The following is a 15,638-nucleotide window of genomic DNA, read 5'->3' on the forward strand; positions in this document are numbered from 1 at the left end:
CAAATTTCATCTAGTCTGATGGGTTTAATTTAATATGTCACATTGAACTTTAAACTCAATTTTTTCATGCTTAAGACAAAAGAATATAATCAGTTACAATATTTGATAATGTTTATCATTAAAATTGAAACAGAAATAGTGTTCGTAAAGCAGACCAAGATAGCCCAAGCTCGGGGCATGTTAGTTTGCTACATAAATTTTTGGAAAAATTAATGTAAAAAAGTTAATGTATTACACATATTAAAAAAATCTGGGATGTGAGAAATAAGTAATGAAACTCATGGTGGAAAATCAAACTGCTCATTTAATATTTTGATGAGATAAAAAATGAAAAGCAGGAAAACGGTCCGGAGTGCCTCATCTCCCCCTATCCAATAAGTAAGCTATTTATTTTTATTAAATTAATTTCCATAATTCCATATAAAGGTTAGCATCCAAACAAATTACTTTTAAGTTTCAAAGCAGCATGATTAATATATAACTCAGGAAATTTTACTGTCAATTGCTTTGAATTTTCTTGGGAAATGGATCATAGTGCTGCCATTGAAGTATCTATATATTTTTAAAGTTTGGGAAAATTACGCTCTCCATATGACTAGCGGATCTTTACCACAGTGGCTCTCAATGAAAACGGCCGGGTTTATTTCAGTCAGAGGGGAAAACGGAGAATGCGCAAAATACATGTGCAATCTACGTACTTACTTTTTCGATTTTGTTTAGGTTCCTTACAGGACGCCGCGATATCTCTTTAACGGCAGTGTTTTTCGTCCTATTGTTGCTTATAAATATAAACTCGTTGTCATTTTCGTGTTATCTTCAGTTGTCATTTTCTTGTCATAAGATTTTATTTTAGACCAAAATAATATTTTTTAAATGTTTATACCAAATACATAAGTATATTAAGCAATAGTTTAAATTATGGATCCGAATAACAGTCTTTCTGAAAATCCAACAAAGTTATCTTCTGACATCGTTTGTAATGAGTGCGGCATCAGCTTTTCTACCAAAAAAAACTTATATCGCCACCAAAGGAACTTTCACTCTGGAAAAGAACTATCGATTATTCAAAACAAAGTTTGTCTACTTTGTAATAAAAACTTACGAACCATTGTAGAATTACATAGACATTTGAGTGAAACTCATGACGGTATAAACTTGAAATTTGATTCCAAAACTTTTTACACTGACTATGATTTTAAAGAATGGAAGTCAGCGTTTGAAAGAGACACAGTGTCTTTCTTCAACTTAAAAAGCACGTTGAAGGAAATGCAAAGGACTGTTTCATATTATGTATGCCATAGAAGTGGTGCCCCAGATCTGAAAGATGACTCTTTGAGACAGAAGCATTCAAAATGTTCGGGATCCATCAAAATGAGCAAAACTTGCCCCGCTTCTATGAAAGCTGTGAAACAGACAATTAATGAAGCTACAGAAATTGTTGTTGAGTATCAATCCACTCACGTGGGTCACCACAATGAAGTTGGGAAATTGAAGCTGACCCAGCAAGAAAGAACAGGCCTTGCTGAAATGCTTCAGAAAGGAATTCCTACAAGTCGTGTTTTAGATAAAGTGCAACAAGAATACTCACCAACCAAACATTATGGACTAACAACAAGAAAAGATATAAATAATATTCGAAGAGATTTTCGAATTGAAAAAACAACTGTACATAAAGAAGATGCAATATCTGTGGATGTTATAGTACAAAAAATGATTGCAACAGAACAATATAATCCTATTCTTATCTATAAGCCTGTAGGTGAAACTCTTGCAGATTCTCCGCAAATTGGAGCGGAAGAGTTTTTACTCGGTTTTTCGACAGAGGCCCAGTTGAAACTTCTAGAACTGTATGGTGAAAGTTGCGTCATGTTGGACTCAACCCATGGTACAAACCAATATGGATTTCAGCTCACAACCATCTTGGTGAATGATGAAAACCATGAGGGCATTCCTGTGGCCTCTTTATTCTCCACAAGAGTTGCCTGTGAAACTTTTCAGCCATTTTTTAATGAGATTAAACTCAAGCTGAACCAAGGTTTTAAAACCAAGTTAATTTTAACTGATGACACAAACTCGTTTTATAATGCCTGGGCAAACACTTTTAAAGATGATGCCAAACATATATTGTGTGCATGGCATGTTTTAAGAAATTGGAACTTGAATTTAAAAGCTAAAGTTAAAAATGAAACTACTAGAAGCGAAATGAAAGATGATATGAAAAAGTTTTTGCATGAGTTAGATGTTGGAACTTTTGAACAGTATCTGAGCGAATTTGCAGTGAAATATAGAGAAGAAGCTGCTTTTTTGAAATATTTTGAAGAGCATTATTGCAACCGAAAAGAAGAGTGGGCATATTGTCACAGAGCTGGATTGGGAGTAAACACAAACATGAAACTTGAGAGATGGCATCGCCAACTTAAATATGAAGAAACGGGTGGAACTGTAATGAAAAGGTTGGATAAAGCAATACATGTTGTTATGAATGCTGTTACAAAGAAACTCCTGGGTCGGATTACTGCAATAGAAAGAGGCAAGTTGACTCACCGAGTCAGTTTAATTAGAAAAGGCATATTGTTGGCCAAGAATTGGATGAAAATGTCTACTCCATCTACGAGGTTGCTGAAGAGAAATGGACAGTGGCCAAAGTTGACGGTTCGTCCATCTTTACATACGATATTCGCATTGCTAATAAAGATTGCAAATGCGATATCATGTGCTCACTTTGCAACGTTTGCATACATGCAGTAACTTGCACATGTGTAGATTATAACATTAGATATGTTATATGCAAGCACATCCATTTCCTTTGCAAAAAAGTTAACTTTTCTACCAAGAGTGATAATGCTGTTAATAAATCCTCAGCAGCTGATAATCTTAGTGAAGAAGAACTTGTCATTGATGTGAATGAACATAAAGAGCTGCAGTCACTAGAAAAGTCGTTGATCATTAACCAAGTGAGAAAAAAAACGAGAACCGACATCAATGCTCAAAAAGCTTCCTTAGCTTTAAGATTACAAAATGTGACTAATCAAATACAAGCATTAGAAACACTGGAAGACTTGGATAGTGCAGCTGAGCTCACTAAAAATTTAGAGATTTATTTACAAACAGTGTCATCTAAGCGTTTGTTACCAGCTGTGTCTCACGAAATAAAAAATTCACCTGTAAATAAAGTAATCAACCATCAAAGAAAATTTACCATTAAAAAGAAGAATAAGAGTAAATAATCCTTTTGTCAAATTCTTAATGAAAAAGTACCTCTGGTTCTCATAAAATAATATTGTTTTTATTGAATCCATTTTTAAATCCATGAATTATTTTTTTTAATTGCTTTTCTTTTATTTAAATTGGTAAAATTTGTTTCATAATCACCCCCCCCCCCCTCCCCCATGCACAAAAATACCAAAGGTAATTACTGAATTCATCCAGGCATAAACTAAACCTCCAAGAAGCTTTTTTTTCTTCTATATTTCTCAATAAATAAAGTTAATGTATTCTACTTCTTAGTTTTTTCAAAAGTTTATCAGTGCAGCATTTCCATTTTAAATTTTCACTGAAAGTTATGCCCGAATAATTCATATTTTCAACTCTTTTCATTGTTGCGACAGTTGGAGTTATTCGTATGTCTGTTCACATTTTAAGGCTAAATTAATTTTATCAGTTTCTTTCTTTAAATTTAATATATTTTGTTTTATTTATATTTGGCGATTACATTTTTAGCCAACCAGTTATTTAAGCCAATTAAATTAAGTTCTATATTGCACAAAATGTTAATGCAACATCATATGCACAGAGAGTAATTGTACCATATTATTTAATTTATGACTTTTCATTATTATATATTTTTTATAAAGTAAATGACCTGATGTCGATCCCCAAGAGACTTCCAGTTTTGTTGTTTTTTATTTGCTTATACAATTATTTAATTTTGTTGCTTGTTTCCTGTATGTTAGATAGGACATTATCCATTGAATGATGTTCCAGTATTGTATATCTTATTTATTAAAACCTGTATGTTCACACTATCAAATGCTTTATGTTGGTTAAAAACTGCTGCTGAAATTTTATATTTTTCATTTATGCACACATTTTTTTTCACCTGCAAATTTCAATGCAGCTCTTTCATTATTTCTGTTGCGTAAACCCGTATTATACATAATGAAAAAATGCATAGTTTTCCATGTTCATCGATTGAGAACCAGAACATTTCCCCATAAATTGGCAATACAGAAATAGATCTGTAATTATTATAGTTATCTGTATTTCCTGATTTTTGTGTGGGTAACTATTTCAAGTTTTTCTATAAATTCACCTCTTTGGAGGCTAGTATTGATAATTTTTGTCAGAATTTCATGTTTAGCAACAATCTTAAGTATACTTTACTTGTGATTCCGTCGAGTCAAAAATTTTATAGACCTCATTTATCAACATGTTTTATCTAAGCCTGAGAAGTCCATTTCTTTAATATTCTATTCCAAGTCATTATAATCAATACATGATTTAATCCTTTGTTTGCTACTCGGACTGTGTATAAATGTCTTTCCAACAAATTGTTGTTTTCAATTCATACAAACGCTAAATAATGATTGGTTATTGTTGTTTTAGCAATTATTATTGCCATCTCTAATAAATTTACATTCATAAAAAACATGATCAATGCAAGTTGAGCTCAGGTCATTACATCTGCACATTGATTAAAACCCATCGTGTAATGTGAAAAAAATCATTTGTAAGTGCTGTTATGTAGAGTATCATTCATGCAATATTCAATATCCTTGTATATAAAAATGTTTTTATGTTGTTAAAGATCTAGTTCTGTATAAAATAAGTACATTGATTCAGCAGTAGTCATTACACTGATCACTGATCAGTAAAATAATATTTTGCTTTAATATAATCTATGACTCCCCCCAGATTTATTTCTCTTGTGTTATAAGATTTGTTATATCCCTAAATGTTATATTTTTCAATTTTATATTCCTCAACACATATTCAACTTAATAAAAAATATCTATGAACATATTTTCAATTATTATTCTGAGTTCATCCTGATTTTGTCTTATGCTCATTATGTTAAGATGATAAACGTTTAACATTGCTATATTATCTTTTATTAGAAAAGTCTCTGCTTCGTCCATGTTAGTTCTATGGCTTTTTCAACTGTATCCATACTTCATAAATACTGTTAAAATTATGGTCTTCCATTGTACAATAACTGGCCCGCATTATTTCTCAATTTATTTTTGTGAAAAATTAATTTTAAGCTTTCATTTTGTGTATTAATTTGTATTTAAATTTATTGTTATTATTGTAAGTATTTAAATATAAGCTATAAAAAATGCATTGTTAAGAAACTTATGCAGAATGATATTTATCAAATAATTTTTTTGCTAACCAAATTTTGTAGCGTGGGAAAATATAACTTAATAAATAAGTATATATATATATATATATATATATATATATATATATATATATATATATATATATATATGTATGTATAATAATTATAATAAAAGTGAAAAATATTGAAAAGACCACACCAAAAGCCCATAGATGCGCAACGCAGCGAAACTAATAAGCAAAGTAAATATAAACAATATTCATCCTTATTCTTTGTATAAATTGTTTAATATTTGGTGTTTGACTTGCATATTGTTTATATATATATGTATTTCTTTTTGTAAAAAATGTAATCTGTTTCAGTTTTTCAGTAAATTTGCATGTTCATACTAATTTTAAATGTTGATTACTAGGTGCTTAAAAATATTTAAATGATTTTCATTTCATACCTTTGTTTCTTTTCTGAGAGATTTTTGTGCTTTCAGATTTTGCTCTCAATTGTACTTGTAATTTATTCTCCCCCTTCCTCCAATTATCATTCAGTTAAAAACAGCCAACACTTGTTTTCCCAATGTTATATAAATGTTTAGCATTTTTAAATAAATTCATGCAGTTTGTACACTTTAAGTTTAGTTTCAATTATTTGTACATCTAGTTCAAAGATATATGAAATCGGTTCAAAAAGTAAGGCCCGGGAAACTGATCCATGTAGCCCGTTATGCTCAATGTTACAAATCGAGAACTGTTACTGAAACTTGCAAAGCAACCTATCAACTTCATGCGGTACTAGAAATGAGGCTTTGAACCAAATAGATTAAGTGACCTGCTTTTAAATAGCATATTTAAGTTAAGTATTTTGGGTATAACATCTTGGGCGTTAAATTTAATGCAGCAGGAATTCTCTTCACGTTTTTGGCTCCTTTTGATGCTGCCTACAGTTCTTATTCAGCTAAATTCATTAAGCATACTGCACTATGACAGATTATTGAGTTTGTGAGTTATGGAGTCTAGTAATTTTCTATGTTGTTTTTTTACATATATAATATTATTGGCTATAAATTTTGAGCACGAATGCTTTGAACAGGTCATCCAGTTTTTTACTGTATCTTTTAAAAATAACATATACATTTGTAAAAAAGCAGTCAAAAACTTTGTACTATGGAATGATTTAGATTTTTGGGAATCCTATTACATTTGGAAAAATTCTGCTTCAGTAGTTAATGATTTGTCGAGTACTCCCCCGTTCCCTGGTGTTTGGAAATCTTATCTTTAAAAACTTTTTTCTGGAGGTGACGTTTTCCCTCACTATAGGTGTCGCTGCTGTTCTGTGATGCAAAGTTTCCGGTTTCCATGTCTATTTTCTTTGCATTCCTCCATTTTTCGTTCATTTGTCGGTCTGTCTACATTGTTGTAGGCTTTTCGTTCTTCTTTTATGCACTGAAGAAGGGGCTTGCATTTGACAGCCCCGAAACAGCTGTTTGCTGAGTTTTTAACTCATTTTTAATTCTTTATTTGTACTTACACACGTTGTTCGTCGTTTTACTCACAACATATACATTTGTCTTTAAAAGATAGAAATGGATTAATTTTACAGTATATTGCAGTAACAAAACTACAGGACCATGGCTGCCTGATCAATAAAGGCATCAGACTGCAGTGTTCGCGCTCAACTATCCGTAACTTGGGTCCCAAGGACCCATTAATGAAATAGATTTGGGTCCTCTGGCGGAAAAAATGAGTCCCTTAAATTTTAAACAGAAAATCTTAGCACATAATTGAATAATATACAACTATTTATACTTAGGGAAAAGAAACTATCCACATAGTTATTAGAAAAAGGTATGAAATAAACTAAATTGGTTAATTTTGCCCTTTTTTTCTGTGATTATCATATGTTCAAATAATACACTTGCAAGATTTAGTTATTTGAGAAACTATTTAGTCAGTTACAATGAGGTAAACTCAAAATTTACTTTAAAGTTGGATTTTACCATGAAATAAAAAATAAATGCCTTTGATTGATCAAGCAGAAAGCACTCCCTTAACCTTTGCTTTCATGAACATTTTTCTAGGTGAAGAAAAGCAACTAGCCCCCAACCCCCCCTCCATCAATTATCAATGGCAATTTCATAGAAATAGAAAAAAATCGCAAGCGAATTAACACAACGCAAAAATCGCGATCGCAAAAACGAAACATTTTCTCACATGAGTATGAAAATTGCTCATTTGCAATCTTAAATTAGAAAATTTGACTTCATTGTGACTCTTTTAAAATATCTGTGTTGGCTTTGGTGCTACTTTTAAAATTTCGCCATTTTCAAAATTGCGCGATCAATTAATACGTGACTTTTGCAAGTCCAAATAAAAATAGCCCCTCAGAAATAGGTGAATTACTAGAAAATGAACAAGGTTAAAGTGCTTTTGTATAAAATTCATATTCATAAGTAATTTAACAAGAAAAATGTTAAGTTCAGAACTTTGTGTTTTGCGCGATCGGGAAAATGTTCGCCATTTTTTTTTTCACCCATCCTTTTATTGAGGATGCAAGATAATAATTTTCAAAAGTAATTCTGGTTAGGTGAATGCAAAATAGATAAGCTTTTACTACTCAGTTGTCCTGTATCAATCCTGAAGATTGCACTGATACTGATCTCTTACTTTTGATCTTTATTGTTATTTTCAGGAATTTCCCCAAGATAAAAGTTGAGGGAGAACTTATTCTTAGAATACAGTACAACTAGTCGACCCGTGCGGAACTCCGCACTGCGCTTCGAATCCTTTCATAAGGTATTTCGCTCTTTAAGAATTTCAAAGGAAGAACATTATGAAGAAGAACCAAAAAAAAGTAAGCGCAGAAGAGAAGGCATGTAATTTAAAGACATCAGTAACAAAACCTCGTTAAATACAAACGTTGTGATATTTTAATCATCACTCACCTTTTGGTCGTACATATTTTCAATTCAAACATAAATATCATTAAAAGTGTGGCTGAGTAGCGACTCGTGAAAAAGCGATAATTGTGCATGTAAAAAAACAGGTTGTGGCAAATACAGTCCTGCCCATGTAAGCATCTGACGGGAAAAAAAGAAATATTAAAAAGATATTTATTGGCACGGATTCGAATTCGCGCCATTCTGATTAACAACCCGACACCCCAACAAACCTAGCAATTGCGCCTTCCTTTTCGAAAGCTATTCATTGAAGGAATGCGTAGTAAAAAAACAGCAAAAAATGCTTTTTGCCAAAAAAAAATAATAAGATCATGCTTCTATGTTTTGTCATTAACCAGCATGATACGATTTAAAATTATTCGAAAAGCATGGAATTTGATTAAAGAATGACGAAGATCTCACATAGTGATTGAAACGAACATTCTAGAGAAGTAATAAATTAGATTGAAAATAAGTGTTTTTATCTTTGAATATTGAACTTTCACATAGAAGGTTGTTTTAACAGTTACGGCTTAAATGCCCGCACATGTTCCTCTTTTAATCGAACACTTAAAATTCAAAACCAAAAACAGTTGAACTGAGTCCGTTTTTTAAGTGTAATTTTTCGAACGTAGAAAAATGTATTTTTTTTTCAGCAGAAAGCAGAGGAGTAGAAAATGATTTCTTGCTAATGAAGTTGATAATAATTTTAATGCTTTATATCGTATTCGCGCGAATAAAAAATTAAAGGTTTCTCATTTGTACAAAAGGTCGAACACTGCTATTAGAAACATCTACATTTCAGCATAAAATGAAAATGTTTTTCTGCACAAAAAGGATTTCCTTTAGGTAAATCTAATACTTTTTTATGCTTACATTATGCTGAGTGATCTGGATGTAGTCAAAGCTTAAAAAAAAAAGGAGGAACACTCTTCGATTAACAATCAACTTATCCGAATGAAAACTGTAGCCTGCATAAAGGAGTCGAAACACCAAGTAGCATACCCACTGCATTTATTTTATTACGTTTGTATGTTATGAGTACATGTAATGCGTAATACTAATATAAATGTGATATTATATCGGACAGCCCAAACTTGCCCGAAGTTCAGATATTTTATAGCCGAACGCTCTACCGAAAAAAATTATCAATTTAAACGAACAACTAAGTACAGTGCTTTTAAGCTTTATTAAAATATGAACACACACAGAGGCTTTTTTTTGCCGAAAGCGACGTAAAAAATGGAAAACTGCATTAAAACATTGCTTTAAAAAAATGCATAAGAACTACAGGCAGCATCAAGGTTTTGAAACAGCAAGGGGCGTTTCCGAAAACTTGATTTTTCGACCGTAAGTCTATTTTTCTTCATTAGCCAGCCTGATAAGTTTTAAAATGAGAAGGGAATAATATATAAGATAAGATATTGAAGAAACATTTTTTTATTCTTGAAAATTTTTACAATTTGTTACCGCAGGCTGCTTGAACCGTTATGACTTAGATGGCAGCACGTGTTCATCATTTAACAGCACGGTTAAAATACAAAATAAATTGAACTATTCTCTTTTTTAAGCGTAGCTTTTAGAATGTAGTAAAAATGTGATAAGCTATTTGTTATTTTGCAAAAAGAAGAAAAAATATATATTTTACAATTCAAATTGAGGTAGTAATTTTTTTATTTGTACAAAGAGTCAAAAACTCATTAGAAGAATATATATTTCAATATATGATTTATTAATTTTTTCTGAACAAAAAACAATTTTATTGTAGTCTAAAATCTTAAACCTGTTACTTATATTTTCGCTTACATTATGCTTTAATTTTCTTACCTGAGGCAAAGCTTAAAAAGAAAAAAAGAAAAAAAACGTACAATTCCCAAGTAATTTAGCACAAAGTTACTTCAAGTTTTCATATCAGCAAGGAGCATTTCCTTCTCATTTATTCTATTCCTTCATAGTTGTTATTCATGTAATGCGCGATATTTCTCTAATTTTTTGTTGCAGATTGTCCGGACGTGGGCCCGAACACGAATTCACCCGGTTACGAAGAGAACGCTCTGCCGATCAAGCTATTCAGCTCTGTCGATCATAGCGCAATTTAAAGTTATAAGTTTAACCGAAAACCTCGTTCTAGTTCTTTAAAACAGGTTTTTCGGCTGAAAAAATCAAATTTTTAGAGCGTGGGTCTATTTTTCGTCAGTAGCCAGCACCATAAGCTTTAAAATAAGACGTAAATGAAAGAAATCGATCAAGAATTGAGAAAAATCTGGCGTAGAAACCAAAAACAGGCTACAGAAATAATATATAAGGATGGGCTATTTATGAACTTGCAATATTTTGCTCCTTGAGCTCTGCCCAGGAGGTCACTGTAAGCTCCAGTCTTATCACTAAAATTCCATTGACTGGTCAACAGTAGGGGTGTGTTTGAATAGCTGATACACAGATAGGGTCATTTTAATCCTTTTCTGTTGATTCTCCTGGTCATTGAAGCTTAAAAGCATTCACTAGATAGATCTTCAGCATTTTCCACAATTTTTTTTCTGGTTTTTATCTTTTGGGTGTTCTGGGTCCCTAGGACCCGAATTTTCGCGGAAGTTGCGTCCTTTTCCCGCGAATTTGCGTAAAAAACCCGCTATAGCGCGTAAACGCGAACCCTGGACTGGTAACTGAAAGGTCCCGCGCTCAGGTCCGGATTTAGGGGAGGTCAGGCGGGGCTACTGCCCTGGGGCCTCCACAGCAAAAGGGCCCCCACAATAAAATGTTTACAAAATATCCTTTTTTTGGTATTTCTACAAAGAATGCTTGCACAAAAACAATATTGCTATCAATATATGAGGGGGGGGGGCTCCACTCCTTCGTTGCCCCGGTGCCTCTACACATCCAAATCCGGTCCTGCCCGCGCTCGATCCCAGCCAGTTGAAGATCCTCTGTGGTAGTTAATGGTGACCAGGGCACATTAAATATGTGTTGTGGTCAGTGGAGTTGCCATAGGGTATACTCCCCATACGTCGTATACTCTAAATATTTTTTAGACGTATAGCATATACCCTCAAGCTTCAAAAATTTTCATATAATGACATATTATGTATATGATCGCAAATACATATTGTGCGTATTGGATTACTGGGAGTATACTCTCAGAAAAACAGATGGGAACATCACTGGTTGTGGTCACAAAGTCCTCCAAGTGCCTTTCTGGGAGGCGCTGTAGCAGGGATTGCTCGGCTTCTGGTCTGAATGAAAAAATCAAAAATATTGGTTGAACCACACATATAGTGGTAGGTACAGTGCACCCTGGAATATGAAGTAACAAAACTAATAGCTTTTGTTACCTTAATCCTTAATTCACTTCATGATGATTTCATTATTAAAAATTGCATCTCGAAGCAAAAATGTTAAAATTTCATTCAATAAATTTTTGTATCTTTCTTTCTTTTATTTTTAAAAATTGTATTCAGTTAAAATATTTATAAAATCAAATTAAATAATTACGAAATAGTATATCTTTATAGAATCACATCCTTTGACATTAGTGCTGCAGCTAAACATTTAACAATTTAATAAATTTTTAAAAAGTCATGAAACTGACATGTATTTTAGTGACTAATTTTCCCCAACATACACTAGTGATAGGCTGAAAAAGACCACTGTAGTTAGTATTTTATTCCATGAATTACTTTTGAAGTTTGTTTTTAACATTTGAACAAATATTTGACCAAATTGAATTTTTTAAGTCTTATAGCATTAAAATTATTCGTTTCAATAACATTTTTTTTTGAAAATAAGTCAATTGTTAAACATTTTAAAACCAGTTTGGTTTCTGCAGAGGATGAGAAAAAAAAATCACCCAAATTTGCACATTATTAAACTTCGTTGTACTGCATACAAAGTTTTATTTTAATCTATATTTTTTGGAACTTTTGTGTTGTCGAACTGACAAGTGCTCATAAAAAGGAAGCAGAATTCAATTTAGGGGGAAAAAAGTCTCTCCTGGAAAGAGGAATAAAGATAAAATGAAGGAATTCGCTTTACAGAAATTTTCACAGCGATTCTTTGACTATGTAGGGAATCCTAAATCCGTATTTCCCACTACAACAGCACATGCAACTTCTCTGTCCCCACCTATAGTTGAAATGGACTAAACCCACTTCGTAGGGAGCCACTGTGGAAAAGATCCGCTAGTCTCCATATGTGCCCCCCCCCCTTTCTCCCCTACTCTGTACCAAGAAGAAAATATTAAATTCCTTGCATATAGAACAAAGCCCATACACTTGTTTACCTGAGGACATTTCAATTTGGACGGAAATAAAACTGTCTGTTTTCAGCAGTAGATTACAACTTGCTTCGCAACTGCACATTATCATCTTCCTTTTTCACTTTTTACCAAACATTACGTTTGAAGAACTAAGTTGTATTTTTCAGAATATACTAATAATTAGATTTCAATGTGTATGTTAAAAAAAAAATCCATAAATAGTATTAGTTGTTTTCTAAACATAGTTAAGCATTTCTTTATTGTTTTCACAATATCGCGTATTCACGGTTATTACGAATGAAAGGAAAAACGAACAAATTCGTGGATTTTTCGCGAATCATATTAACCGACTTCCAAACATAACTAAAAGATCTTACTTAGCAAGCGGATCATTCCGCTCTGGAACAGAAGAGCTTCATTTTTATTCCTCTGCTCTAAAATAACGTAGTAGGGATGCTCGATATCAACATTAACTCGATGGTATACACGAAAAGCTTTTCCAAGAGTCATTTTGTCAAGGAAAATTTAGCTCCAGAAACACCATTGAACTTTACTATCTGCTGAAATACACAGCTGAGCTGAGAAATATCAATGTTTGGATTGAATACACGTCGGTCAATGCAGGAACGATCCAGGGTCCGTGGTTACCATATTAGCGGCTTCATCTATTTCATGGCGAGTTCTTATCAACATGACGAAAATACGAGGCATTAAACCCCACTTTTGCCGGACACTCTGATTGGCTGTTCGGAGTGTGTAGGGTTGCTTTGAAAATTTCCGGCAAAAGTGGGCTAGCGATATGGCGCGGTGGATGACGAATACTTGGCGACGTGATTTCGGCTTTTCATTAGCGAAGCAATAATATTGTATTCTGCTTGATCTGAACTGGATAATCTAAGCAGCGAGTGTATAAGGCCATTGTAGTAATAGATCCCGAAAAAAATAAATGTGATATATGCTGCAAAGTGTTTAAATTTTGAACTAAACATAAAGTTTTTCGTCCGATTTGCTAAAAAGTTAATCCTGAAAAGCTGCGGGACCACGTGCGTGATAAGCACAACATTGATGTAGAATTTGAAGATATGAAGTTCGAAAACTTTAATAGTAAGTAATCTTACATTCCCTTAACCCTTGCCCTCCAACGCTAACAATTCTAAAACTGCCAATGGAATGCCGGTACAAAAAAGGGCAAATATGCAAACGCGAAAGATTTATTCATTTCTTGAACTACCAGCGGAACAAAAAAATATTCTAAGAAGCTGAAAGTACATTTGTATCGCAGTAAGTGGGTTTTTTCTTACATGTACATTACTGAAAGTTGTTGTTCAGGGTTTATTTTCTTATGAATTATGAAAATACTGAATCAGTTCCTGAAATCTTGCGTGTTTAATTTACATGTAATATTTTCCCACTATTTTGCTAGAGGGGCATTCCACGGTATTTTTGACATTTATGTAGAGTCCGTAAAGTGACCTTTTTTGCCATAACTTTTTAATTTACTGTTTGATTAGCATATTATTTTATTTTGATCTTTTACTACCAACACACCTGCTCAAATTAAAATAATTTGCAAATCAAACGGTAAATTAAAAAGTTATGGCAAAAAAGGTCACGTTACGGACTTTACATAAATGTCAAAAATACCATGGAATGCCCCTAGAGATAACGCTAAATAAACTCTATGATGATGTTGCAATGTAACTTATTAAACATGCAACTGTTAAATGTAAAAAAAATTCACATTAGTCTAAAACTCATGCAGATTGTCAGATCCCCACAGTGATTTCTCAGGTCTCATTGAAAATAATCTGAGGAAGAAACCCCTACAAGTTTCATCAAATTGCATTCTTAAGCGGTGAAAGATACTACTTGTACTGTGATGGTAATGCGATTCTGTTTGTGCAGCCTAATTTGTTTAATTTGGATTATTTACTTTCAGTAGGCAGAAAAAGATAAAGAATTAAGTAAGTTGTGAGAAGAAAACCTGGACATGGTTTGTGAAATTAAAAAATATTCTATGAATTGAAGTTTAGGATTGTGGAACATTTTTTTAGCATCTTCAAAATTGGATTTGAGAATTGCCAGAACATTGTTTTTTTTTTTTTTTTTTTTTTTGTCGATAAATATTTCTGCTTGTTAATTTTGTGTGCATTCCAATGCTTGTTTGCTTAGAATTATTGTAAAATCTATTTTAATTCTATTCTGTATGAGTGAAAAGTTCGAAAAAAGAATTCAAATCTAAACGTTGTAATGATGCCCAGTACAAGTCTTTAGAAGTCGAAACATACATTTGTATGCCTTTTTATGTTCTATTTACTTTCAACCTATGTGTCATTTTAATGAACAAAAAATAGTTTCCTAATATAACAAAATTAATATTTATGAAATAAAAATGCTATCATACTACTCGATAGCCTATTTAAGAAGATCTGCAACACTTACAAAGAGAAAGTAGTTTTTAAAAATGAAAATTAGTTAAATTTTAAAATTGTTTTTACAGATTTATGTTTTGGGGCAATCACTAGTCCTAACCACACTAGTTTCCTAACCACAATGAATCCGAGAAAGAAAATCTTCAATGTTATCCGAAATTTTTAGTCAGAACTAGCAATTGTAACTATTAAAAATAGAAAGTTGGAACATATAGTTAACTAATGTCATAAAGTTAAATTCAAAAATTAGATATGTAATGATTCATTAATCATTTTCAAATTATGCAACCATTCACTGTTTTGGCATGACAATCTCTCTGTATGCATGAATGTTTGCTTACATAATTTTGATACAAATATGTATTTTAATCAACTAATGACAGCATTTTCTTTTTTCCTGATGTTTGTTTTAGGATCGTGCTTTGCAATCGATTGCTGTTGGTTCATTTTTCCGAAGAAGACTTGAAGAATTGCTGTTTCTTCTGCTTGTGTTATACCGAATGGTTTCATGACAGAGAGATTTGGTGTGTTGTACTCCATCAATTCCTCTGTTGTGGCTTTTCAGTGGACACATCGTGGTTGTTTAGAGCTGCTTCTTATGTTTGGTTGATGTTATATTTTCGCCTATCACTACATTGGATGAACTTCATTTTATATGCATTTCACAAGTAGATTAGGAAC

General features: G+C 32.5%; 1 protein-coding gene across 1 annotated transcript in view; it reads right to left on the minus strand.

The window, feature by feature from the left end:
• Positions 1–13,080, minus strand: part of LOC129218917 (synaptojanin-1-like) — a 186,162-nt gene extending 173,082 nt beyond the window's left edge. Inside the window, exon 1 of the mRNA XM_054853238.1 lies at positions 12,903–13,080. Coding sequence (XP_054709213.1) covers positions 12,903–13,035 — 133 coding nt within the window. The 5' untranslated portion in view covers positions 13,036–13,080. The remainder of the gene's footprint in view (positions 1–12,902) is intronic.
• Between the last annotated feature and the right edge of the window lie 2,558 nt (positions 13,081–15,638).

The sequence above is a fragment of the Uloborus diversus genome, chromosome 3 (genome assembly GCF_026930045.1).
Source record: "Uloborus diversus isolate 005 chromosome 3, Udiv.v.3.1, whole genome shotgun sequence".
Taxonomy (NCBI): domain Eukaryota; kingdom Metazoa; phylum Arthropoda; class Arachnida; order Araneae; family Uloboridae; genus Uloborus; species Uloborus diversus.